The sequence below is a fragment of the Vanellus vanellus genome (assembly GCF_965231255.1).
Source record: "Vanellus vanellus genome assembly, chromosome: 3".
NCBI classification, from domain to species: domain Eukaryota; kingdom Metazoa; phylum Chordata; class Aves; order Charadriiformes; family Charadriidae; genus Vanellus; species Vanellus vanellus.
The window spans coordinates 37,337,202-37,362,553 of record NC_138907.1 but is presented as its reverse complement, the minus strand read 5'-3'; the positions used below and the strand labels follow the sequence as shown (position 1 = coordinate 37,362,553).

The window sequence follows — 25,352 nt, the reverse complement described above, 5'->3', positions numbered from 1 at the left end:
ATAATAATTTAGAACTGCAGTTAACGAGGATCACCCCTTCCTGTTCCAGCTTGTCTGGCCTAATAAGCCCACGTAAGCTCTTCCTGACTTTGATGTAAGAAAGAATTCCTGTAGGAGCTCTTACTTCTTTAAATAGCAGATGGAGTAATGCAGAAGAGTTGCTCCGAACAACCCATACCTTTTATAAGACGTGGCTGACTGATACAGTCTTATGCATCTGCCCTTCAGAGGACTTTTGTTTTGGGTTGTCAGTTGGACATCTTACAGTATTGTGTAATGCTCCTCTGTGTGTCCCAGCTTGAATATATTACATTATTGATTTTAAGCTGCAGGCTGCTTTCTCTGTGTGGTTTCCTTAAAACCAAACATTGTAACTGCATAAATAATATACAGATATGTTTGTATGTATGTGTACATATGAAATACCAATGGCAAAAGCTTCCATGAAGATTCTTGCTAGTGTGTTCTGAATTTTGTATAGACATTGCAAATTGTGCAACTGTTCTTTCTGTTTCTCTAACAGAAAGTTATTAGAGTGATCAGGGTGTGCATCACACCTATATTAAATTCTGAATAATATATGAGGCTGAGTCATTCATTAATGGTACCTGAGAGTTAGCCTGGGTTTGGCAGAATTCATGTGTCTGGGTTTGGTCTGGGTGTCATTAGTAATGTGCACCTATCTCACAATTCGGGTATTACTTGCCATTTTGTTCTTACATAATAATGGGGATATTATAAAGGTATTGTACAATAACGGACTACCTTGTTATTAAGATTTTGAGGGTCATGTTGTTTCATTCCAATATCATATAAGGATGAGATATTGAATGAAATATTCTGGTTTGTGTAGTATTTTGGTAATCTTCTTTTTACACTTTGATATGATGGGAGAGGATGATATAAAGGGTTCTTGTTTGTAGGAAAAAATGTGGCGAAGAATTGGGGAAATGAGTTTTCCCATGTGAAAACATTTTATTAAGTGTAGAAAACATTGCATAGCCTTATTTTCTTTCCTTTTTTCTCACCCCACCTAATTTTCCCAGTTTTCTTTTTCTTTATTTTATTGTTCTTTCCCTGAAGTAAGAACCAAAGATGACTTCTGAAGATTCTCAATAGTGTTTTTGTTTTAGAATTATTTTGTTAATTTTCTTAGCTGCCTTTGGTACAGTACAACAAACTTTCAGATATGTTGACAGAACTCATATAATCTTGATTTAGTTTTTTGTTTTGCCAGATGTTTTATTTTAACCTATAGTCTCATTAATAGAGTCTAGCTTTAGCTTCAGGTGAAATGTAAAGCTTTGAGACTTAGGAGAAAATATTTATTATCTGGAAAATGTGGAGATTCTGGGTAGAAGATTAAGGCTTGCTTAATAGTTGTGGATACGTTCTGAAATAATTTTTTACAGACCTTGAGTATAAACATTTGTGCCCTTTATATATGTATTATTTTGTATCTGTGGTGCTTTAAACATTACAATTAGGCAATAGAAAGGTGAACATTTGAGTTCTGGCACAGGACTGAGCTTAGTACAAGTTGTTTCTTAACTTGTTACAAGTGTTTCTTAACTGAAAAATAGGCCTGCTTCTCATTGTCCTATGCAGTTGCAGTGCTTTTTTGTATCAATAAAACTGTTAGAGAATTTAATTTTTTCTTCTGTAATTGTATAGCAGGTATACCTTACATTTGTTTTATGAATACCTTTAAAAAGCAGGATTGTTATTCAAGAGAAGAGTGTCATTGCTCCTGGAGAGGAGTGAAACGTAATTATCTGTGACTCTCTTCCACCCTGTTTCTCTTCACTTCTCCTCCCTCCCCATATGACTTTATACACACCTCATACAGCACGATTGCTTAAATCACTGCCTAGGCAGTGGTGTGGGAGGTATGCACAGAGGCAGAGGAGAGGCTTTCCTGAGCTGGATGGTGTGGGCACAGAGGCTTTGTGCTATGCTCTGCTTATGCCAGTTGCTAAGGTGAACCTGAGTGAGGGGACAGGTACTCTGCTACTGGACAAGGGCTGTAATTGGACCTAAAAATGTCTTTAGGAGCATTATTAGTCAAGCCCTTTAGTTTTCATTATTCTTTTAAGAGATGTTGTGTTCATTTGAAAAATATAAATACTAGTATCTACCACCATGTAGCAGAGAAAAAATTCCTTTTAAGTAAAAAATAAAATAATATGGCAGAATACTAATAGTGGAGAAAATGGGGGAAAGGGTAACCTTTCTCACAAAAGAAGTTTTTAAGCTAAAGTAAATATTGTTCAAGTGTTTGCCCTAACAATCCCTTAAAGTTTTTTCTAGCAGCCATCTGGAATAGCCACCAAAGAATAAATTCAGAAACCATGGTCCTCTGTTAGGAATGCCTTACTTATGTCCTGAAGCAGAGGGTTTCTCTTAAGACCAAGTAAAAATAGGTAGTAGACTGAACTTCCCATGATAAGACCGAGAGATAGGAGCTCTCAGAACTAGGATTTGGAGTTAACAGTTTTTCGCTCATAATTAATTTGTAAAAGGGCACTTGAAAGTATACAGAATATAGAATGTTGCAATTACATTCCCTTAATGGAGTATCCTTAACTTTCTTTGGGTACTTCTTGATGTAATACTGAGTAGAAGTCATGAAGGAATCGGTGCAGAGATTGTTGGTCACAAGAGGGAGGATCAGCTGATGCTGAAGTGTTTGGTGGTGGTACATGTGTTCATACTGCTTTCATTTATGCTTTCATTTGCTGTCACCTCTCTTCCCATTGTAGTTTTGCTTGGAGAGAATTTGGTTTAGCTTGTTTCTTTTCACTTCCTTTCCTGTGAAAACACTAGGGAAAAGAAAAACAAATAGATTACAGCATGACAGAAATTTGTCAGGCATTTCACACAAACCACCAGCAAAGAATACTTTTTAGTACTTTGGGAGATCTTTGAGAGAAAAGAATAAAACCACTAAGGCTTTTTCTCCAGTCTACAAATATCTATAGACGAATTTATTTTCTCAGAGAAGCTGGGTCGTATTTGTAGTGTCAATAAAATTAGCATGGAAGTTTTTCTGCTGTCTCCTGTTTCAAATTGACTATCTAACAGAAAAATGGTATACTGTGTCTGAAACCATACTGGAAAGAATCCAGGTGGTCTGTACATTATTAAGGGATATCAAAGTTGTACTGGCTACAAATGTCCTATTAGGCTTTCCTAAAAATCAGTGATTGGAGACTGGCAACGAGTTCCTGGCATCAGGGCAGGGCATTCCAGTGATATCCTACCATGTCTTTAGGAAAGCTTTTAACTAGATTATTCCATATTCCCTATACATTTACTACATATCAAAAATTCATCTTGTTATTCTCAAGTCACGGAAAATTCTAAATTAATTGATATTCTTCAGATTCTTAGCAATTTCAGCCTATTTAATGTGGAGGTGCTGTTAATGCAGGTATCGCAGCACCTCGCATATGAGGGGGGGACAAGAGAGAACTGGGTTTGTTCAGTCTTAAGAAGTAGGATTCCTGCTGCTGTATACAACTATCCAGTACGCAGGTGTGCAGAAGGCTGAGCCAGACTGCTCAGCTTCAAATTCTTTATTTTCCTTTGATTCTGAGTAGCCGTTTCAATTGGTGCGGTTTGGTGTATACACCATATAGGCACATATACACACAGTGCTGCAGTAGCTGAGAAGGAGAAAATAGTTTAATGGCCACCTTTGTATTGAAAATAGATTAAGGTAATCTGTACAGCCTTCAATTCAGCAAATAAGTACTACAACCACGTGTTTGACTTTCAGAATAGGAAACAGCATTGATGCTTGAGAACATTGTTAAAAACTTTACTGTCTTCAGTGTCCTTTAAAGTGAAATAATGAAAAAATGCTATTTTTCTCTGCAGTGCTTGCTCTCTCAGCCGAAGTTCTGGGCCATTCAGACATCAGCCTTACTTCTTCGGACCAAACTTGAGAAAGGAAGTACTCGCAGAATGGAACGGGCAATGAAGCAGACTCAGGTAAGACTTCTGAACTGCCTCGTTACAAATAGGGGTTCTTTATCTATCAAATGGGAAAAAGCAGGAGTTAGGAGCTTCTGCAGTTCCTCACTGTACAGTTCACAGAGAGGTAACTTTCTAATTATGTGTCTAAAGTAGATGCATAAACCACAAATCCTTTTATGTCTGCCAGTCTCTTGTATGTACAAGTAATACATGGTTACTTTCTTTCAAAAACATGACGAGTTTTGGAAGATTGAAATTAAAATCTGTTTTCTTACCTCTAGTTTCTGACTTCTGATCTGAGGAGTTTTTTAGGTAGAAGTGCGTAAATGTAAAGATGCTACTGCTATCATATTTTTAAATAGTTTTTACTCAATTAAATCATCTGTAGAAAACACTGAAACTTGTAAATAGTCATTGGTATTTTGAGAACAAGAAAACACATTTGTGGATAAAGCAGCACTTTCAATTTACCATTTTGATGGGATACTTAGTGATTAGTATTTTTATTGCAAGTTTGAGGCAGTGATTAAATAATCTTGCTCCAAACAAAGAGATCAGTCTTCAAATGCAAAAAAGAAATTTTAAAAGTTTGAAGTGTGTCAGCTAATAGGATTTATTTAAAAAATTTTTTTTTCAAAGGAAAGGTCTGTAGGCTATACAAAGGTTTATTTTTTTCCCTTATTATTACAGAGTTTGGTTAGCCATTTGTACACTTTATGCTGTTAAGTCTTGTTATCACACATGAACAGCAGGCATTTCTATATTTCCATCAGGCAACTGTCCTGCTGACTAAAACAGCCAGGAATATATAAAACTTTTAGTTGCGGTGCTGGTTAATTTAATCCTGAAAAGCTGATGTTTCATTTAAAATCATTATTGATGCATGGATCTTTGAAGGAGTGCAGCTTGGACGTGCTGCTGCATTTTTCTTCTGCTGAGGAAGACACAGAGTTGCTATAGTGGAATTTCCTGGGGTCAGTAAGAGAGTGTCATGGAAGCCAGGATTCCAAGTCTGGGAGATGTAGCATCTGACAGCATTTGGGAAGCAATCTCAGGATCTTTCATGCCCTAAGCCATAAAACAGTTGGAGTGTCTCCAACATTTTTGTCTAGTTTGATTAAACCTGAGTACTGGAAATTCTTATACCATACAGTTTGACAGTCTCATGACAGATATCTTCATGAAGGGGTCATCATTGCAAGTCCATTTATCTGACTTCATCGTGTGCTGCAACTGCAGTAATGCAAAGGATTTGATTAGCATGCACTCTGACATTTTGGGAGGTTACCTCATAGTAGACTCAGAATCTGTGTCATAGTAGACTCAGAATCTAAATATTATCTTTAATCTTCCTATGCTTATGTTTTCTTTCATTAAGTTTTCTAGACATTTGAACATAATGACATATTTGTGTTGATTTGATACGGTATCAAGCTCAGTTTCCAAAAAAAGTTAAAAGTTGTTTAAGGATTGATACGTGCTAAATTAATCAAATAACTTGAATAACTTTCCATTTAAGGTTTTCATTCCTGAGTTCCATCAGATCAGAATTTTTTAATGTCATAGTTCCTAACAGTTCTAAGAAGGAATCAGAAAACATAACATACATACATAACGCAGGGTTTTTCATATATCATCTTCATGAAGATGCCAAAGAGCTAGCAAGTTCTGCAGCTATTTATCAGTAGAAAATAGATTTCAAAACCAGAGAATTTCCGTACAAATTGTTTTTGTGATTTTTTTTTTTTATTTGGTTGGTTTTGTTTGTCTGTTTTACAATTTCATGTTTACTAGTTGATTGCTGTAGAAAGATTAGATATTGCAGATTAAGGGAGGAGGTGGGTGTAAATATGATTAGATCCCCCCCCATTGTTTGCAATATCAAATTTTTAAAGTAATTATAAAAATCCTTGTAAGAGTCCTTGAATAAGAAGTGGTAAACTAAATCCTCTAAGTTATTTACTTTAGGGTTGTCTGAAGAGTGCATAAGCCATTGTAGGCTCTGATTTATTGACGTTGGGATTCTCCTGTCCTCTCCTACTGTAACTTTCCTTTCTTTCCCCGTTTCCACTCTTACCTGCTTCTGCACTGGGTCTCCAAATCCTTCTAACCAGCTGATAAGCATCTTTTTAGATGAATATCACTGGGCAGGCATATGCTGCTTTTCAGCCCTAAAGCACGCCAGGCTGCATTGTTGGTTTGTCAAAGAAAGAGTTTTTCAGCTACATTTTTTTGTGGGCCTGGCTATGTTTGTTTAACTTATTTTAATTATTTGAAAATAGTCGCAGCTATTTTTGAAATGAGGGTATATTAGTTGATTTTAGCTGCCACGCTCCAATTATTAAATATATCCCTACTTTACATTAAACAGTTTTTATGACATGATTTTGTAAGGTTTTTTCTCTAACTCAAAAGCTTCAAAAAGAATTGGAATGATCATTTTCAAAACCTTTTTCTGATTATTTTAAAAATCTGAACTAGAGATAATGTAATCTTTGGAACAGGTTTTAAAATGATCATTCTTGGTACTCTGGAACATACTTCAGCTAGTAGCTAACTGGAAGTGAGGCGGAGAGATTTTTTTCTTAACTTTTTCTGGATGCTACTGGTTGTCTCTGTCCAGCTTTTGCCTAAATGAGGTTTGGATCCACAAAAAATAAGGCTAAAGATTTCTAAAGCCAGTACTTCTTTTTCAACCATTTTTCTAAGAAAAGGAAACAGTATTTGAGAGCTAAAACAGTTATTTTACATTCCACTAGAATATTTAATCATGACCAGTATAACATATATTAAAGTCTGGATCAAGGTACTGCCAACCAAAATGTGCCTCTGGATACAGTATGATTTTTTTAAGGTTAGGTGTTTGTTTTTTTTCCATATGGATGTAGGTGAGGGTGGGTGAGAAGTGCTAGAGTGGAAAGAAAGGAAAGAGGGGGAGGGAGAAAACGGGAAGAAAAAGGTATAGTTTTTGATAAATAGCTCTCCACATAACCAGAAACCTGCCATTTCTACATCAGTTTTGGGATCTGCAACTACCTTCTATTGTAAGAAAGTAATTCAGAAACTATTAATAGTGGAAAATGGGTTGGAATAAGCTGTTAAACCACAAATTACTGCTGAAAGTGCAGCCAGAGCTCAAGTAATAGGATGGGGGAGAGAAAAGGAATTTTCAGTGGTCTAGGAGCTATGAAAAAAAAGGGAGGGTCGATTTTAAAAAAAAAAAAAAAAAAAAAAACCAGAAAAAAACAACAAACAAACAAACCAGTTTAAAACAGGTAAAGGATAGCATCCCACTGTAGTTTCTTGACACGTTAAATAAATGTACTCTTCCATTTCAGTGGATTTTAAAATATTGTTAAGAATGAAGGAAAACAAATTAAAATGCCACGCTTGTTACAAAGGATGGTGGGGTAGAAGTGAGAGCGTCGTTACTGCTGGATCATGCAGCCAGCAAAAGCGATGAAGCCGCGGTGTGCGTGGTACACCGGTAGCCTGCTCAGGCTTATCCTATGGTGACTTGTTACAGCTACTTCCTGCGGCTTGATCTGGGTGGTTGCACTGGCTACCTCCACGCTCGCAGCTTTTATCAGCTTGTTCTGTGCCCCTTTTCTGATTGTATTTTCTGCTGCACACTGCACCTGGCGATAGCATGCCTGTACGCTAAGCACTTGGTTTTCCTAATGCGCAGTACAACATACGCGGTATTTCATACAGTTCTCTCTTGCTTGCTTTTCTTGGCAGCAAAGGAATTTGCCTGCTAAGGGGGGAGAAATGTGTCATGAAAGGGTTTTTTTAATAAGACTTCAGGAGAGCTGGGAGCAGACTAGCAATATTATAGGCTAATCATTATACCTAAGATTGAAAGGTCACATGAGATCTTGTTTTATATCCTTGGTCATACACAGATGTATGTGGTTGGGAATTCTGTGTCAACTGCCCTGTAATTTTCACTTAAATAATACTTCAGAGTGTCATTTTCTCCAGCAACTAATGTTTTTTCTGTGCGTATGAAAACGTTAAGCAATGGTTAGGGTTTTTTTTTGTTTGTTTCAGTTGTTCTTACTATAGAAACATGCTAGTTGGTGTTCAGTTCTTTCAAATCTGAAGAGTTTATGTACGCCTATGAAAAGAAAAGGCTGGTATAGATCTAACAGAAGTGGCATCTTGAGTTCTGTGAGCCTGAAAGCAACTTTGCTTTTTCATTATTTTCACATTGATGGTCTTTAAATGGTTATGCAAGAAAGTCATGTCATTTATCATAGAAACATATCCTTTTTAATTTCAAAACTAAACTGTCACCTCCTTGCCAGCTTGCTCCCTGTGCTTTGCTTTATTTGGCAGTTGTTCTACATTGGACAAATTCAACAGTTAAGAGCTCAAAGAGGAAAGGGGAGCACTCCTCCTCCCACTAGGCTGATCTAGAGAGGTTTGAGGCTAACAGATTATTCCCGCCTCTTTTGCTTCTCAAGTCATATATCTTTCTGATCAAGCCTCTCAAGACCATGGTTGGAGCAATATAGAGAGACTTTTAGTATGACCATGGGAATGACAGCGCTTGTCTGTTCACCTAAACTGTTAGATCACTGTACTAGGAGTTCCTATGCCTATTCTTTAACCCCCTCTTGTACTCTAGGAATACATTCAGTAGGGTTTAATAGTTGCTTTTAGTTGTGCAGGGAATGGGAGAGGGGAGGAAGGAGGAGAAAAATTAATAGCTAATAAATTTGTTTCACATGAAGTTGAAAGCTTTAATAGAAAGTTATTGGGATCTGTGAGATGCACTGGTGAACTGAGAGATTTAATTCACTTCCTTCAGGTGGATAATAAGTGGAAGACACATAGAAGTCCTGTAGAGGTCCTGCATTAATATCCCAATAGTTCTCAACTATTATGAATTGTATTTATTATTAGAACACAAGTTCCAAAAAGTGTTTAAAAAGAGGAGAAAAGGCAGGTGTCTTATAAAGCCTTTCCTTAATGAGTTCCACACAAGATCAGAGGGTCTCCAGAACCCTAGAAATAAACCTTATTACTTCACAAAGCAATCACAAGAGAGTGTGACACCTTGGTGATAGTTATGATTTCAGTCTCAAGACACACATGCATTTCATTTTGCTTAAGCAGATGGTAGATTTGACAGAAGATGTTACATGACACAAGTGTTTCTGGGGATATGCTGAACTCATTAGCACACTTCAAAATAATTAAGGTGGTGGTGCTTGGCTCCCTCTGTTTTTTCTTTCACTACGCAATTTTGGTTTTTGTTGGGGGAGAAAAAAAAATCGGAGATCCAGTCTGCCAAAAGTTATTCAGGAATAACTGAAGTGGTTTTGTACCACTGGCGAAAAAGAGAGTATCAAATAGTGTAATTTTCCAGGTAATGATTTCTGCCTAGAAGTCTTCTACTGCACTGTTGTATTTGCCAGTTTGGATCTGTGCTGTTAGCTGCTGTGGGGAAAAGAAGGAAACCATTCTTTCTGTGCTACAGTTTCTTCATATTTTCTCAGCTAGTACTTTGAAAGTACAAACCTTTTTGCTCATCACCTGAGCTGTTCCACTTCTAGTGTCAATGCCCTTTCTCAAAGCAGCCAAAAAAACTTAGCTTCCAATTTTTTTCCAAATGTTTCCCATTGGATCTTAGCTCTGAAGGTCTTTCTCCCTTTAAAGTCTCTTCATTCAGTGTTCTGACATTTCACATGATGGTATTAGGAATCATAATGTCAGATAGGAGAATCCTTAAGCCATATTGAATGGTAATATTACACTTTTTTTTATAGACAAAGTGATGACAGTGAGTTGCAAGGAAAAATATGAATATCAACAGATTCCAGGACACAACATTCACATCTTTCTGCCTAAGCTTTGCACTGGAAGGCATAAGCATTATAAGCTCAACAAACTAAGCAATTAAAATAATTAAGTTCCACATGTAATCAGACCAGATATAAGGCATGGAGGACACACTATTCCCACCTATTGCTAAATTGAATAGATGAAGCTTTACAGCTGTTGCTAAATTTGGCTAGATGAATCTTCACAGCTGTACGTCATAAATATAATTGGAAATTTGGAGATAGGTATCCCGAGGTGAGCTAACAAACGGTGTTCTGAAATAGCCTGGGACTGGTAGGCAGATTTTCTTGAGTCGCATCGTCCAATGCGTATGCCAGGTACTACAAACCAGACTCTCCTTTATCTGTTAAAACAGTTGCCTGTTCCACCTATATTGTAATTAAACTCTAACTTAACAGTGATAGCTCTTCTTCTTTTTATTTCTCTCTCCATCCTTGTCCTTACTTCCCCCTTTAGTGAAAAACAGAAAGCAAAGCTGATGCAAGAAGTGTTTGGATCTGTTTTTCGGCATTGACTGCAGTTGTGCCTTTCCCCCAGAGCAAGCCGATGTGGGAACTATAAAAGCAGTGTAACCACAACAGCTTGGAACTTAATGCAGGCTTACTATTTTGAAGTGTGTGCGGTTCCTCTGCAGGTTTTGAAGCCTGTGGAAAGTGTTTTATAACTACTGTTCACCAATGGCAGTATCAAAGCTAGTTAACTAGCTACCAGCAGGGGACTTAAATCTATACAAGAGGCAGTTGAAATTCTTTGTCCTCCTTAGGCGAGTCTCCACACGTGTGATTGCATGAGACATATGTCTACTGTTTTAAGGCAGATGTATGCAGCTATATTGAGCTGTGACAAAAATGTCAAGTCATCTGATAGGAAAGGGTGAACCTTCAATGCAGATCTCTTTGGTTGGGGGACTACACCTCCGTCTCCTGTTCCTGACTCATAAAGATGCAGATTAAAGCTAAGGGCAGACAGATATATTTGGCATATGAGACTGCAGAGTAAGAGAGAGACTACAATGCTGCACTACAAACAAATCAGCTGCAAGCATACCAAAAAGGGAGCAAGATGCATATATGGAAATGGGGATGTTCTTTCCCCAAATGCCAAATGATCTAGCCTGTATTTGGACTAATTTTAAATACAGCGTTGTCATGGTTAATTGATGGATGATATCAGTACTCTTGCTTTTGCAATAGAAAATGAATGGTCTGGTTTTAAATCCATCCTTCACAAGTAAGCTTGTAAATCTAGCTGCTTCTAGAGACTTTAGGGGAACTTCTGCTTGTACCTTTTGATACGTCATAAAAATGAATAACATAATTGACAGGTGAAACAGCTTTTTCTTTGAAAACAAAAACATTCAAGAAGGTACACTTGCTTGATAAGGATAATGTAATAGCTATAAAATTATGTTTCATATAAGTAACATTAAAATAAGTAAAAAATAAATCTAAATGGCGTAAAGATAAAAAAATATACATAGTACTTTTCTGAAGATTTTGTGTCCTCTGTAAGTGGATATGTCCTGAGGCTTAAGTCACGAACAGGCTTTAACGTTGAAACCCATATCCTAAGCATTGTCACTTAGTAACTTTGGGTTCAATATTTGTCCAAGAACAGTAAGCTCATAATTTTGAAAGTCAGTAGTGCTGTTATGCTACTAGAGGCCTCATTTGTTTTACCATGCTTCTTTAGGTGGTAGTGTTTGACTACAGCAAAAGGTTCCAAATGGCAATTGCATAGCAGAAGCTCTAAATTGCTGCTTGGCTCTCAGTTTCAAATGAAAAGGAAATATTACGTCAGACATACATGAATCCGGTTATCTTCTGCTCATGACCTTGACCTCTTTTGTGCTAATTTTGATATCAAAATGCTTTATGTTTCATTTGGGATTGTTGGACTCATTTCCTCTTGTGTGCTTTCCTTCCCCACCCAGCTGCAAAAGCCCTATTATAAAGAAATTGAAGCTTTTTTTAGTAAAATGACACTGACAACCAAAGTGAATATTTGTTTCTTAGTTGGCTACTATTGTTTTCAAAGTGAAATACACACTTGCAATGCCTGATATAACAAACAAAACCATTCACATTTAGGAATCTGCTACATGACTCATTTTAAAAAAAATACAGACATGTGCATTTCCAGCACCCTAATCAATAACTTCTGCTCCAGCATACTTCCCCTTGCAACTATCAACATCTTCTTTCATCTTAAAAGTTCGCCTAGAGTGATGCAAAAACTAAGTCTTATTGGTAGTCCAGTACTTCAAGGTCTTTTGCATAGATGCCTTAAACATTTTTGGCCATCCCTTTTTCCTGCCATCAAAGTGATTGTATAGGCGAAAACAATACCTTGGATTCAAGAGGTAGTCTCTTCCTGAGTAATTTTGGAATTTGAAGTCATTACAATTTGGATAATTTTGGATAATGATCTTGATTAAACATGCAGGGGATACTTAGGGAATAAGTTGAAAGTGAAGAATTAATTTGTTTGCCTGAGGATAAGGTAGTGATGGAGTGGGGAAGAATGAATTACCAGAATATCACAAATAAAAAGGTCTGGAAAATGTTGTATAAATGGTAGCTTTCCAGTTTTCTACCATGTAAAATACAAAAAAGAAACAGCTTTAACTGGCACACCAGACAATTAGACTGAAAAACCTCATAGATAAAAGGCCTACTAAAGGTACGCAGTAAAACAAGTATAATTTTTATGAATGCTCACTTTCTGCAATAAGGTTAATGAGAAGTGATAAATCTATTTTTTATAGAGTAGGAAGTGTAGAATAGTTGTTCAAAACTGGTAATTTAGCTGAATTGTTTAATGCTGAATACTTAAAAATGTTAATATCTTTATATACTCAATATCCATGCTGCTGATTTAGTCGCTACGTGTAGAACAACAAAGTTTAAAAGTCCAACTGATAGCACAGTTATGACATATGCTAAAGTAGAGAAAAACTGGTACATCCAATTAATGTTTAGATATTTTATTACAAAATTTATTAATCCTACACTTAACAATCGGTAATCTAAATTAATATAGCAGCAGGACATATTTTGATGCTGAAATTTAAAAACAATTGGATGTATGATCTTGTGAAAATCATTGGTGAAATCCCTGGAATGATAGTATGCTGAAGTGGCAAACCAGCCTCCAACAGCTGTCATGCTGGTGCAAAGGCATGGTTTTTTTCATAGCTCAATACCTAGTTTATTCAGAGTTGAGAAACTCCTTGGTAGCTGATAAGACAAGAACACATGTTTTTTCTTGTTTGCTCTATAAAATTAGGCCTGAAACACTGAGATCTATTCATTTTAATGTCTTGTAAAACAATGTAATCAGTACCTATGTGTTTCTATGATATCTGTAAGAAAGGAGCAAATTGCAAATGCAAAACATATTTTGATATTTGTCTTTCTGGTTACAATGCCTATCATTTTATTAATTGATATAATAATGTACATTTGCTTAGTTTGCTAATTGCACTTCCATTTCCATCTAGAAAAGTCTTAAAACAATGGCAAGTTAACTTCTTTATTTAGGATGTGAGAAATGCCATTCATCATTCTCTAACATTTACATTTGAAAACAACAGGAGTTTTATACTAAAAATACAGTTGTCTTAAACATGTATACATTGGATCCTCCTTGTTTAAAAAAAAAAAAAAGAAATAAGGCTATGTACAATGCCGTTCTTTCTATAACATTTACATTTAAAAAGAACAGGAGTTTTTATGCTAAAAATACAGTTGTCTTAAGCATGTTTACATTGGATCCTCCTGGTTTAAAAAAAAAAAAAAAAGGCAAGCTATGTATAATTGAAGGAGTCGGATTCTCTTCGCTGATGAAAATTAATCTTTTAAAGGAAAAGAACAGAACTTGCAAATACAAAAAAAAAAATCCAAAAAACAAACAACAAAAAAAACCCACCAAAATGATTTCCTGACTGAAATAATATTGAAGATATTAATTCAAGTTGCATGAATTTATATCAGTTCTCTCTGGCTCAAAGATATTTTATCTTCAATGACACAATACTGTATGTATATTTTGCTTGATTAGGGCAGTAGTTTATTAAAAATATGGAAACTATTTCCTCCATAAAATGGCTTTTTAAGCGCCAAATTAAGACAAACAGAATGAATTTTGCATTCTTTTCAGATTGTAATAGCTTCCCAAGAACAATAAAAATATGTGCAGAGCAACTATAAAATGCCCTGATTATGATAGTTTTGCGGTTATAATTCGGTACTGGTGATCAGTTTATTTTACAGGTAAGAAATTAAATCAGTTAAATAAAACAAAGCAGTTCTCTTTGTCCTCCCACAGTTTTCTCTGAGGAATATACCCCCAGTCTTCCCCTGCAAAGCCTGCCAAATTAATGAGTTTTTCAGCATGACAAGAAGGCACTAAGTGGCATAGGTTATTGTAGTTCAAGAAGTTCCAGTGCGATGGTGAACTGTCCCTCAAAACAAAGATGAATTCAGTCTTGAAAGACTAATTTATAGTCATGCATGTAGTAGATAGTGCCTTCTTATTTACTGAAATGAAGCTAAAAACATACAATTGCTGGGAAATAAGTAGAATAACAATGAGACAAATGTTATTGATAGAAGTGCTTGTGTCTGTGTGTTTTTTAAGATTTTGAAAGTGATCCAGCATTGTTCTGAAAAATTCTTCCATTAGAAGGTATTGTAGTGCTGCTTTAACCATTGCAGGAAATGAGAGACTGGAGACTGGTTTTAGTTTTAAAGGTATTTAAAGTGAAATAATATGGAAATAGTGGTGCCCTAATACTTGCATAAGTTGGAATAGGTAATAAGTCAAAGTCAACTTAACAAATCCCAATAATTAATGGTCCTTGCATTTGTCCTTATATACTCAATAAAGAAAGAATAAACAGCCTGTCGGCAAGACTTTTCTTTTCTCCTGACACACAAAAATATTTTACTTCCTCAGGTCAGCATACAAGCTGAGTTTTTAAGAGAAGCCAATGCATTTATTGTCAAAGGAGGTTTTCAGTGGGAAATCTGATAAAAGTTGAAAATAATTACTTTCACATTTTAAAGTAGGGGCAAGAAAGTGGTTGTATAGCCAAAGCAGGGTAGAGTCTGAGAACATTACATTGGAAGCATTTTACTTTTATTATGTAGGTCAACACCAGGGATGATCAAGGAGAATGCTTTAGGCGGTTTGTTTCTTAAACACCAGTTAAGAGTAAGATTTCAGCAGATCAGTTTCTGCAACAAAACTGATGAAGTATAAGCCGTGGAGATTTGTAATCATTGACCTAGAGAATACGGATTCACAGAAAGCAGTGTGAAGGGATTTGTAAAGAGGTCATTAAACTGGTGACAGATCTTTGTGAGATAAATTTAGAAATAGTTAAGAAAAATAATGCTTATGGAAAAGATAAAATAGAAAAGAATGGCCCATTGTGTAATTAATGAGGGAAAATGTTATTTTTCTTTTTTTAGATTAAATGATTGTATGACTTACAAAAACAAGAACTTATTCCAAAAATGAAAACGGTCATGCTTTGAAATTAGTTTGTAGCTGTGATGCTGTAGTAGGGAGTGAGAACTGCCTTTTCTGATAGATGTTTCTACTGAGATAATTTTGAACGTGCCAAGGGCCTAGCTCTCCGGTAAGTTACAGGGGGAGTCAGGTTATTAAAAAAATTATTTAATAAAGTGACTGTACATGGTTCCTAAGTGTTCAGAGGCAGGAAATTCTGAGAATCTAGTATGTGAAGAATCAGTTGATTGGAAACTATTGCACTGGAGACAAACTTTGCAATAGTGTGGGCTGGATCTAGCTTCTAACGAGATAACTGTTTGCTGGCCTAGCTCAACTCATTTAGTTCCTGTTCCAGTTATGAATGGAGGAATATATTTGGCTTCTGAATTTTCCAAACTGATTTAAGGACCATCGATTCAAATAATCATTTGGATTGGTGTATGGAGAGTTCTATGATGATATGATATTGGCCCTTTTCAATATTTCCATTTGCTTTTGCAGTTACCAAGTTTCTTCACAGTATTGCTGTCTATCTGAATATTGTAAGTTATAGCACTGTGTTTTTGTGATAAGACTTGGGCGTTTTGACAGACGTGGAGATGTTTTTGTAAGCAATACGACCTACCATGCCTGAACTAGATTTTAAATGGCATAAATAATATTGTTTGTAGCTATTATGCACGTTGCTGTGCTATACCTGCCCATTTTTCCAGATGCAGATCTGTGCAAACATTGAAGTTGCCTAGGAATAGAAACACGCTGTAAATAATTCTACCACAGAGCACTTCATCTTCTGCTTTATTCCATTTTCCCCTGTGTAAAATGCATGCAAATAAAGGTCATTAATAATACTGCAAGTTTAGACACTTAAAAGTTATAAAATGCCAAGATTTAGTGCAATCTTAAACCATTTCAGGAGCTCTCAAGCTGCACCTTGCCAGGACAATTCCTCTGGTCTGAAATCTGCCTTTCTCCCTGTGGTTCTCCATTAAGAATGCAGGCAGAGGGTTGGATGAATGGCCAGAGGTCCAGCAGATTCCAGGGCTCATGTTCCTCTCTCCCTGGAAAAAATGGTAGCAGGAAGTAGGTGGTGGCAACTGCTGGTGGAGGAGGTTATTTATCCTTCAGTCCTCTCCCTCTGTCCCAGGTTAGAGTATCTCATTTAAAAAGGGGGCAGCTGAAAGCGAAGTGCATCTGTTCCTCTGGCAACAGTGTGCTACCGCCTCCTGAGGATCAGCAAGAAAATTGCCTCCAGTGCAAGACTGGTGCCATTAGAGCTTGCAGCTGGCTATTCTTGGTTAAGTAATTGAAGGCTATTAACGTACATGGGTGTTACACCAACTGTCATATCCTGAGTCCATGTTTAGTTCTGGTTGCTCTTCTGAGCAGAAGATTTGTTGTTGTCCAGTCTCTGTCCCTCAACCTGTTTGGTGCGAGTGACCAGCACAGACCACGAAACTCCATCCAGCTGAATGAAAATTTTATTTTGGTTTGGTTCCTTAGTTGTTTGCCTACCAGACAGGCTACAGCTGTGCTATATATTTGTGGAAAGAATTGTATTTTTGTGGATTCCTCCTTTTTCGATAAAGAACAACTGAGTCTTCAGGGGAGCTTCATGTGCTTCTCTTTGAATATGTCATACAACCAGGCATGGAATATTTAATGCATTTAGAGTGTTTTCATTTTTACTGGAAATCGAACTGATTTCAAGCCAATTGTTGCTGAAGATGCTTATTTTCACTCTTTGGTGAGCAGATCAATCATTAACAGGGAATGATAGGGGGGTTGTTTGCTTTTCCCTGATGTATAGTGAGCTTTCCAGGAACATGTGAAGAACTGGATTGGCTGTCTTTCAAGAAAATACATATATTGAAAACAGACTTCTTTATATGGTATTGCCTTTCTTTGGGATAGCTAAAGTTTAAACACTTTGCCTGTGTGTCATATTTCTAATGTACTTACCATCATATACTGTATGGTTGCTGGGTTGGGCTCAGCTACTGGAAGAATGTGTATTTCCCGCCAAGTAATTTTTCAACAGAAACTACTGGGTATCAGTCAAGGTTTCACTCTATAGGGAAGCTATTCTTAGGAAAAAGATGTTTCTTTTTGTAAGAAGGGAAAACAATGGGTGTCCCAAGATGTCATCTGAGTCATTCTGATCAAATTCGGGACAAAAGAGACTGAACTTGTCTGCTTTTTCTCTTCATACTCCTGTCTCCTTTACCAAAAAACTAAAGATGTTCTTGAGATTTGCAGCTGAATAAGAATAGTTGAAAAACAGATTTCAGCAAAAGAGCACTTTGCTGGTATAAAAAAAACCCAAACCTTGGCTATTTCTAATACTGCAAAAGGAGCTGTTAGTGATTAGAGCTGCTGAGTATCTGTGGTTTCATGTTACAGATATTTAGATAAGACTAGACAATATTTTTTCCCCCTTACAGGCATCTAAGGACATTTAAGTAACATGAAAGAATTATGCGTGGTATGATTGCCAGTGAAAAACTGCACTGAGTTACATGAATACATCACATTTTGTTGTGTGTTGTGTTTTTTCCTCGGGATTTCTATTTGTGTAACGGAGTATCATCCAGTGCCTACCTTAGGTGAGGAAGCTGAAAATGTTTACACGGTTGCAATTAATAACATGGTCTTAAGAACTTTTCCTCTGAAATTCTTTGTTTTACTTTAAGTATTTGGTGTTTACATTCTTGAGGAATGACCATCTAATTCCTAAGTTCTAATTATATTTTTTGCCATATAGAAACGCTTTCTTTGAATATTTATTTATAATGTGTTTATTTATAATATGTTTTGTGATAAAGCTTGAATGAGGTGTCTTCTGCAACTTACAGACAACTTGTCATTTTTCTTATTGCTTATATATATATACACACTGTTGTACAATTTACAGTAAGCAAAATGCAAATGTGTGGTATATGGCAGGTAATCTCAAGTCTTCCACTAATAGAAAAAGTACAGGATATTTCCAATAGATTGTTCTTGAGCAGAGAGTTCTAGTTGGAATACAGACTAGATTGAAAGGGTCATAAAGAGGCATGTATGTTTATGAGTATCATACCTAAATTAACAATGAAATACTCCATATAAAAGTTATTAAACTTAAGGAGTTAATTAACTGAAAGGAGGTTGTGGAGAGGTGGGGTCGACCTTTTCTCGCTAGTAACAAGCGATAGGACCGGAGGAAATGGCCTCAAGTTATGCCAGGGTAGGTTTAGATTGGATATTAGGAAAAAGTTCTTCGCAGAAAGGGTTGTTAAACATTGGAACAGGCTGCCCAGGGAATGGGTGGAGTCTCCATCCCTGGAGTTATTTAAAAGATGGGTAGACGTGATGCTTAGGAACATGGTTTAGTGGTGGTTTTGGCAGTGGTAGGTTGATGGTTGGACTTGATGATCTTCAAGGTCCCTTCCAACCTAGGCAATTCTATGATTCTAAAGGGTTCAGCTTGACTATCCCCTTCTGTTTGACTTTTCTGGGGAAGAACTACATCTCTCAAAGAATATACCTGCTATGTATTACAAAACACAAATGTTTGACATAATTTATTCTGTATAGCACTTTATTGTAATGACTGACAGGGTGGGAGGGAAAGATCACAGTACACCAGAATAGATAGTTTCTGGCACGAGATCAGTCAGATCTTTATTACAGGTTAAAAGCAAGTTCTTCCTTTGCCAAAGAATGGAGACAACCTTTTTTTAAAGAAAACTTTGTTTGCTTATGCTTTTAAGTGGACTAACAGCAGAAGCCTTAAATGCACCCAACTTGAAACATTTTAGAAAATTTTTCAGGCATAATCTATTTTAGAGAGAGTACTACATTATTCCCAAGTTGATGTCAGGTGCAGACAATGAAATTAAACCTGCGTACAAATGCCACAGAGATGGCTGTGCTAAAAAAGCCTCTACTGGCATTCTTCTCAGCCCAGAAACTTTGAAATTTTAAGTATTTGCTGAGGGTTAGCTGATGCCAAGTTTCCTTAGCTGTGTAGGGGGAAAAGGAAATAGGAGACAGGAGAGGAGAAGCCATAAAACAAACGTTGCATGCTTAATACTATGAGTACTTATGCTCTTGAGAGATGGAGCATCTTAACTGAAGAATCCATCAAAATAAGCTACTAGAAAAATACTGTGGAGTACATAGTGCTGAATCCAGCACAAGAAGGCGTCTTTTCTTTACAGATCAAGGAGACTTCCGTGTCCAATCTAGGGTGGGAGGAAAAAAAAAGCAAAGTAGTAGCTGGGGAATTAGTCTGCTGTTTAAAAAGGGATTGCACTACTTTGAAAGAAAATGCACAGAAATTTTTTGTTTTCATTTCCATTAAAGGAAATCAAACTTTTTGCTTCTGTGTGTAAAGCTGCTAGAAACTGGGGCCGTTTTCTTGTGACATTTTAAAAAGGGCAAATATCATCAGACACTGAACATTGTGATTTCTTTCAATGTAGCGATAACATACAATTAAGATATTTTTGCCACAATATCGGGCAAAGGAGTTAAAACCGCTTTCAATGCAAACAGACTAAGCTTTGAAAACTTGCAGCCTGAAGCCTTCTCCTTGAATGTTTCAGTTAATTTTGTTTCAAGTGCTACTTGTTTTTATAGTTCTAGAGTTGCATTGCCTTGTTAGTAGTTTCTCTCTGTGAAGCATCCTGACACATTTGCAGCTCCTGTGTTCCAGGTGCCCTGTAACCATTCATTTGTAATACAAAGTACGCTGTCAAAGCTATACAAGATTTTAAAGTTAGCTTCAAGAAATTTTAAACCAGCTGTTAGTTCCTAGCAAGCAGCGTGATACGTAGTCCTCTAGTTGGTTTAAGTATACGCACCATTTGAGGTCAGTGCTATCAAGCAATAATTTCATTGGAAGAATGACTGAAAGGGTGAGCTTGCAAAGTGAGCAAAAATGGAAGTCTTCAAGGCTACAAGATTTTAATGAAACCAAGACTTATATTTGAATGAGGGGTAAAAAGAGGGTAAGATTTTTGCCCTTTTAAGCATTCAACTTCCGCAGAGTTCTCACTGAACATTATCATCCTCCTGAGAATATGAATAATGTAAAATCTCCAGTAAGTAGTGCTCCTCTTCTTGGCATCTTTGCACAATGTAAGAAATGGTCTTTTTGAGTTTCCATGAATCACAAATCATAATTTATAATAGTGATTGCTGTAATAAATTTTCCTCAAGTATTTAATGTCATAATTCCCCTTTGAAAATTAGATAAATGAGGGGGAGGGTTTCTTTCTTGATGTTGAAATACATCCTTGCTTAATAGCTTTTGTTTTGTGTTCGTATGCTTTAGTTCTTGAGTATTCAGAGATTTTCATCATTTAACAGAAATATATAATCTATGAGCTTTTTAAAAGAATAGCTCATTATTTCCTTTAAGTCGTTTTAGTTTCCAAGCAACAAAGTCCTGTCTTAAATATCAAAATGCTGTCCTGAATAATGGTTGAATGTAATAAGTCTAAATGTACTGGGTTTACGTCTTTTTATCTAGTGATAAAATTGGCAATCAATAAAGTAATCACTATTTGGTCATAATTTCCTAATCTCCCTAAGGAAGTTTAGACTAATGTCAGTGGTTTTAATTTTTCCACATTTTATCTATATTTATCAAGCAGAAATTACTCTCTCCTATGAAGCAAAACTTTACTGCATTGTTGTATGAAAACTGTTTTTATTGCTTCATAGTTTCTGGCATTGCTTCACTGGAAAATTAAGTACTTTGACCACTGGATTTTAGAAGTCTGGGTATGTCTCAGTTTGTCCCAGTGGTCTTGGTTACAGGAGCTCTTGGGTTGGCAAAGAGCTGTTGAAACAAGTTTGTTGTTTGAATTGTAAGTATATTTTTGTGGATTTTTTTTTAAAGTAAGTTTACCAAAAGAGTGTAACTCGAGTTCTAATTATATAACCACAAGGTACTAAGACACTTATAGTACATTAGAAAAGCTTGGAATATCTGATCTTATTAACAGGGAAGAAAATTTGGAAAACCCTAATTATTCTGTATATTTAATTATCTGTATTTGTCACCTGCTTTCTAATGAATATACAGTTTCTGAATTTTAGACACTGATTATATAATATGTGTTTTCTTCAGGTGGAATGCAGCTTGCGTTAGTAATTCTGTATTTGTGTTTTACTGAGTACAGTATTGCAGAATAAGGCTGCGACAATTACTGTCATAATACATCCCAAATTAACATGGACTATAGTTCTTTCTTGTGCAGCAATTTTAGGCTCTATTGTTAAAAAATGTAATTTGGCAGAAGACAGTTTAAAAAATAATAAAGCCACTTAAAGTTTTGATGCTTCAAGAATTATGTAGGTTTTCTGTTAGACAAGTATTTTAATATCACTGCCCCCACAAGTAAAGATTTTAAAGCATTTAGAATTAGGTCTTATCTTGCGTGAAACTATGAACTAATTTAATGATGAATCTCTGTAAGTTTTATAGAAGTCCATAAATATTACAGGGTCCACAAGAGCTTCTTGCATAAGCTTCAAAAAATGCCCACTTTTTGTGTCATAAATACTAAGCAGTAGAAACTCTTTATCTGTGTGACCAAGTTCTGTGGTAAGGAATCAAAGGAGCTCTTTGATGATAGATTTTCCTGTTTATTCATAATCTGTAAAATAAGCTTGTGAGTAAAATAAGAACTTTGTCATTGTACAACCACAGAGTTACACATGTAGTTGATGTTACTTTTACAAAGCTTTCTTCTGCTTTGTTCTTGAGTAAATAACGTAGGTGATCCCTGTTCAGTTTGGACCGTACACCTGCTAAATTCTTAGAAACCATCATAATGATGAGATGAGATGGCAGGATTGTTTTCCCTGCAGATATGTTTTTATTTCTTACCCTCTTTGTCTCCAGCCACTTTTTTTCCAAGCAGCTGAACAATTACAGCTGTGTGTTTGTGCCATCAGGTGCTTTGGTGCCTGACCCATAAGCCAAGACCCACCCAGGCAGTCCCAAGACTGGCGTCCATACTTTGGCACTTAAAAAGGTATATAGGTCATATAAGTAAAGGAGGATGCCCAGAGTTGGCCATTTTTTAAAACCTACATTATCAATTTAATTTTTAATCCAAGAGAAATATAGTAATTTGTTGTTCCAGTATTGTGCATTTTTTTACAAGGCCTTCCTTCTTCCTTTCTTTCTTGAAGATGTACTTAAGTTTTGATGTACTCCTAGTATACTGTCGTCAAATGGGGGTCTAGGATGGTAGGTGTTCAGTAAATACAGCAATAAATTTCACTGTTATGTAGTTTGTAATTTTCATAAGCTCAGCGAGCAGAGCAAAAAGGGGGTAGTTTGTATTAGTTTTGACATCTTGTTTATAGTATATGCCTGTCTAAACCTAAAAACGAGTCACGAGTGGCCTAAGCAAGTGGCTGAAAAGCTGAGCAGACAGTGAACAAAAGAAGCAGAAGGTGGATTAATTGAGTGGAGGGTTAATATTAAGTTTTTTCCTTTAAAGAATAGAGGATGATGTTGGTGTTGGGGAGTAGCACTGGAAGTGGGACAAAGCAGGGGAAATGTAGAGATGAATACAGAAACAGTGGTATTTTCGTCATCTTTGAGTACATTAAAATTAATTTGCATCAAGTATAATTTGGCAAAGTTTATGCAAACTGTAACCAGCAGTCATAAATGCACGTGCTGAAGCTTGGTGTTTTTGTGGTATGAAGGAGGAAAATACTAAGTAGGCTGCATAGTTTGCTAAAGATTTGTTGACTTCTGCTAAGTTAACCTACCCATAGAGCACACCCCTGGCAGGAAAATTACTGGAAGAAGCACAGAGCTAAGGGAACAGCAAGAATACAAGAGCAGTAGAGTTCTGGCATCAACTTGCTGATTATAAAACATACAGAGGTAATGGACAGAAATAGAAGGGCAAGAAAAATGGAAATAGGTAGTTAGGCAGAGTGTGGGGAGGTCAGGCTGATGTGTGGGATTTTCAGGAGGAGTCTTCAGTCTTGGGAGAAATTGAAGAAAAACGACCTGAGAATCACAAGAACATCATGAAAATGTTGTGTGTCTGGGGTTTCCGTGTCAGGAAAGACTGAAAGGTACTTTTCCATTCATCCTCTTCTGTCTGCCCAGGGTTAAGGTACCAGTTGGGTAGTACGTGCTGGACCATGGCGATAGTGGGAAAATGGAACATATGACAGTATCAGTGTCCTTTAGCATAAATCGAGCTAAACATGCGGTAAAAACCCGTAAGAAGAGGAACATCTTAGAGTTGTTAGAGAAGGAGGGCAAAAGCAAGGTAAGATAATGTCACAGTCAATGTGTTGGTCGCGTTTAGGTGATAGAGAAACACTGTGGTTTATGGCTGGGAGGTGGTTGGGAGCATTCAAGTAGAAAGGACTCGTGGGTGGACAGTTGCCACTGGAGTCTGAGAGCTATTAACCAAGGATTGATTCTGGGAGACTGACAAGATCTCCAGACTTAGAAGTGGGAGAAGACTAGTAAAAACTTGTCTGATCTTCCTGGCCACAAAATCATAAATAAAGAGGAACTTCAAATGTACCGGGATAAATCAAAAGGTATGAGGGAAGAAAGGTACTAAAAAGGGTAGAGGTGGCGGTACTGATAAGTGCATAGCAAGTAATCAGGTACTAAAGTAGTAAAAACTAATGGTTTAAATTGGGTGTATTCAGTGGGAAACAGCTGGATGCCTAGTAGTTAGCAGTGGGAGAAGTCAGGAAAACCAAATAAACAGGCTATGATTATTGACGCAGCCTGTGAAACAAGCTTTTGTGCAGATGAAAGAAATATGGTGGAACACTAAAACTGAAAATGCTCTTGTCAGAAAAGATAGGTAAAGGGTGGTGCAGTCACATAGAGTATTAATGATATGAAAACCTGGGAAGACGTGAGATGAAATAGTGTGAATAAAATGCTGTCTATGGGTCAAGACTGTTTTGAGGGAGATGTTTTGTTGGGGCCAGCAATGTTATGTTTGGATATGGACAGGCCCCTCTTCGGTTATTGGGGAGAGGGATCCAGATGGAATGAAATAGTTGTTACACAAACAAAAGTGTGATGCTGTTTTCAGGATGTTTTTGATAAGTAATGAGTATCTTGCTCTTTTCAAAAGACAAGGGCTTGCGGCTTTTTTGTTTGTTTGGGGGGCGGGGGATTTTTTCCCTAAATAATCTTGGAGCAGGAGTTCCTTCAGATGAAATGGAAGGAAAAAATGTTTGCATGTAGATATAGTTTTACATAGTAAGGCACTTTTTTTTTTTTTTGAGAAAGTAAGTAAACGATTTTATCTGGAATAAAGAAATGACGAATAGAAAGAAGGATGTGAAGGTCTGCCATTTGTTTACCTCAGATGCAAAAAGCTACCTGAAGATTATATTTTAACAAAAGGGGCAAAACTTTGACGGAAGGACTTAGAATCACAGAATATCTCAAGATGGGAGGGACCCATAAGGATCATCGAGGCCAACTCCCTGCTCCTCCCAGGAATACCTAAAACTGCACCATATGACTAAGAACACTGACAGGCTTGGTGCCATGAGCACTTCCCTGGAGAGCCTGTTCCAGTGACTGACCACTCTCTCAGTGAAGAACCTTTTCCGAACGGTTGGATTCAATGATCTTAAAGGTCTTTTCTAACCTAAATGATTCTATGATTCTAATGTACTGTCTGAACTTCCCTGATGCAGCTTCATTGCATTTCCTTGTGTCCTCTCGCTGGTCAGCAGAGAGAGGAGGTCAGCACATCCCCTTCCGCTGCCCAGGCCAGTAAGTAGGTTGAGAAATCAAATAGCATTACATCACAAGAAAATGACATCTCAGTGACAAGAAATTAGTAGTATTTCCAGAGATTAAATATAGAGATAGAGTCTGGCTAAAAAGAAAAAGCTGTTAACTCTGTCAGCCATAGAAGGAAAGGATGATAAAAAATGTGTAGAGGATAAAGAGATTGAAAGTATGCTCTCTTGGCAGTGCTATC

At 36.7% G+C, this 25,352-nt stretch overlaps 1 protein-coding gene across 1 annotated transcript in view; it reads left to right on the top strand.

The window, feature by feature from the left end:
- TTC27 (tetratricopeptide repeat domain 27) overlaps window positions 1-25,352 on the top strand; it is a 126,908-nt gene that overhangs the window by 66,162 nt on the left and 35,394 nt on the right. Inside the window, exon 10 of the mRNA XM_082481738.1 lies at window positions 3,883-3,996. Within this exon, the coding sequence (XP_082337864.1) occupies window positions 3,883-3,996 (114 nt within the window). The remainder of the gene's footprint in view (window positions 1-3,882; window positions 3,997-25,352) is intronic.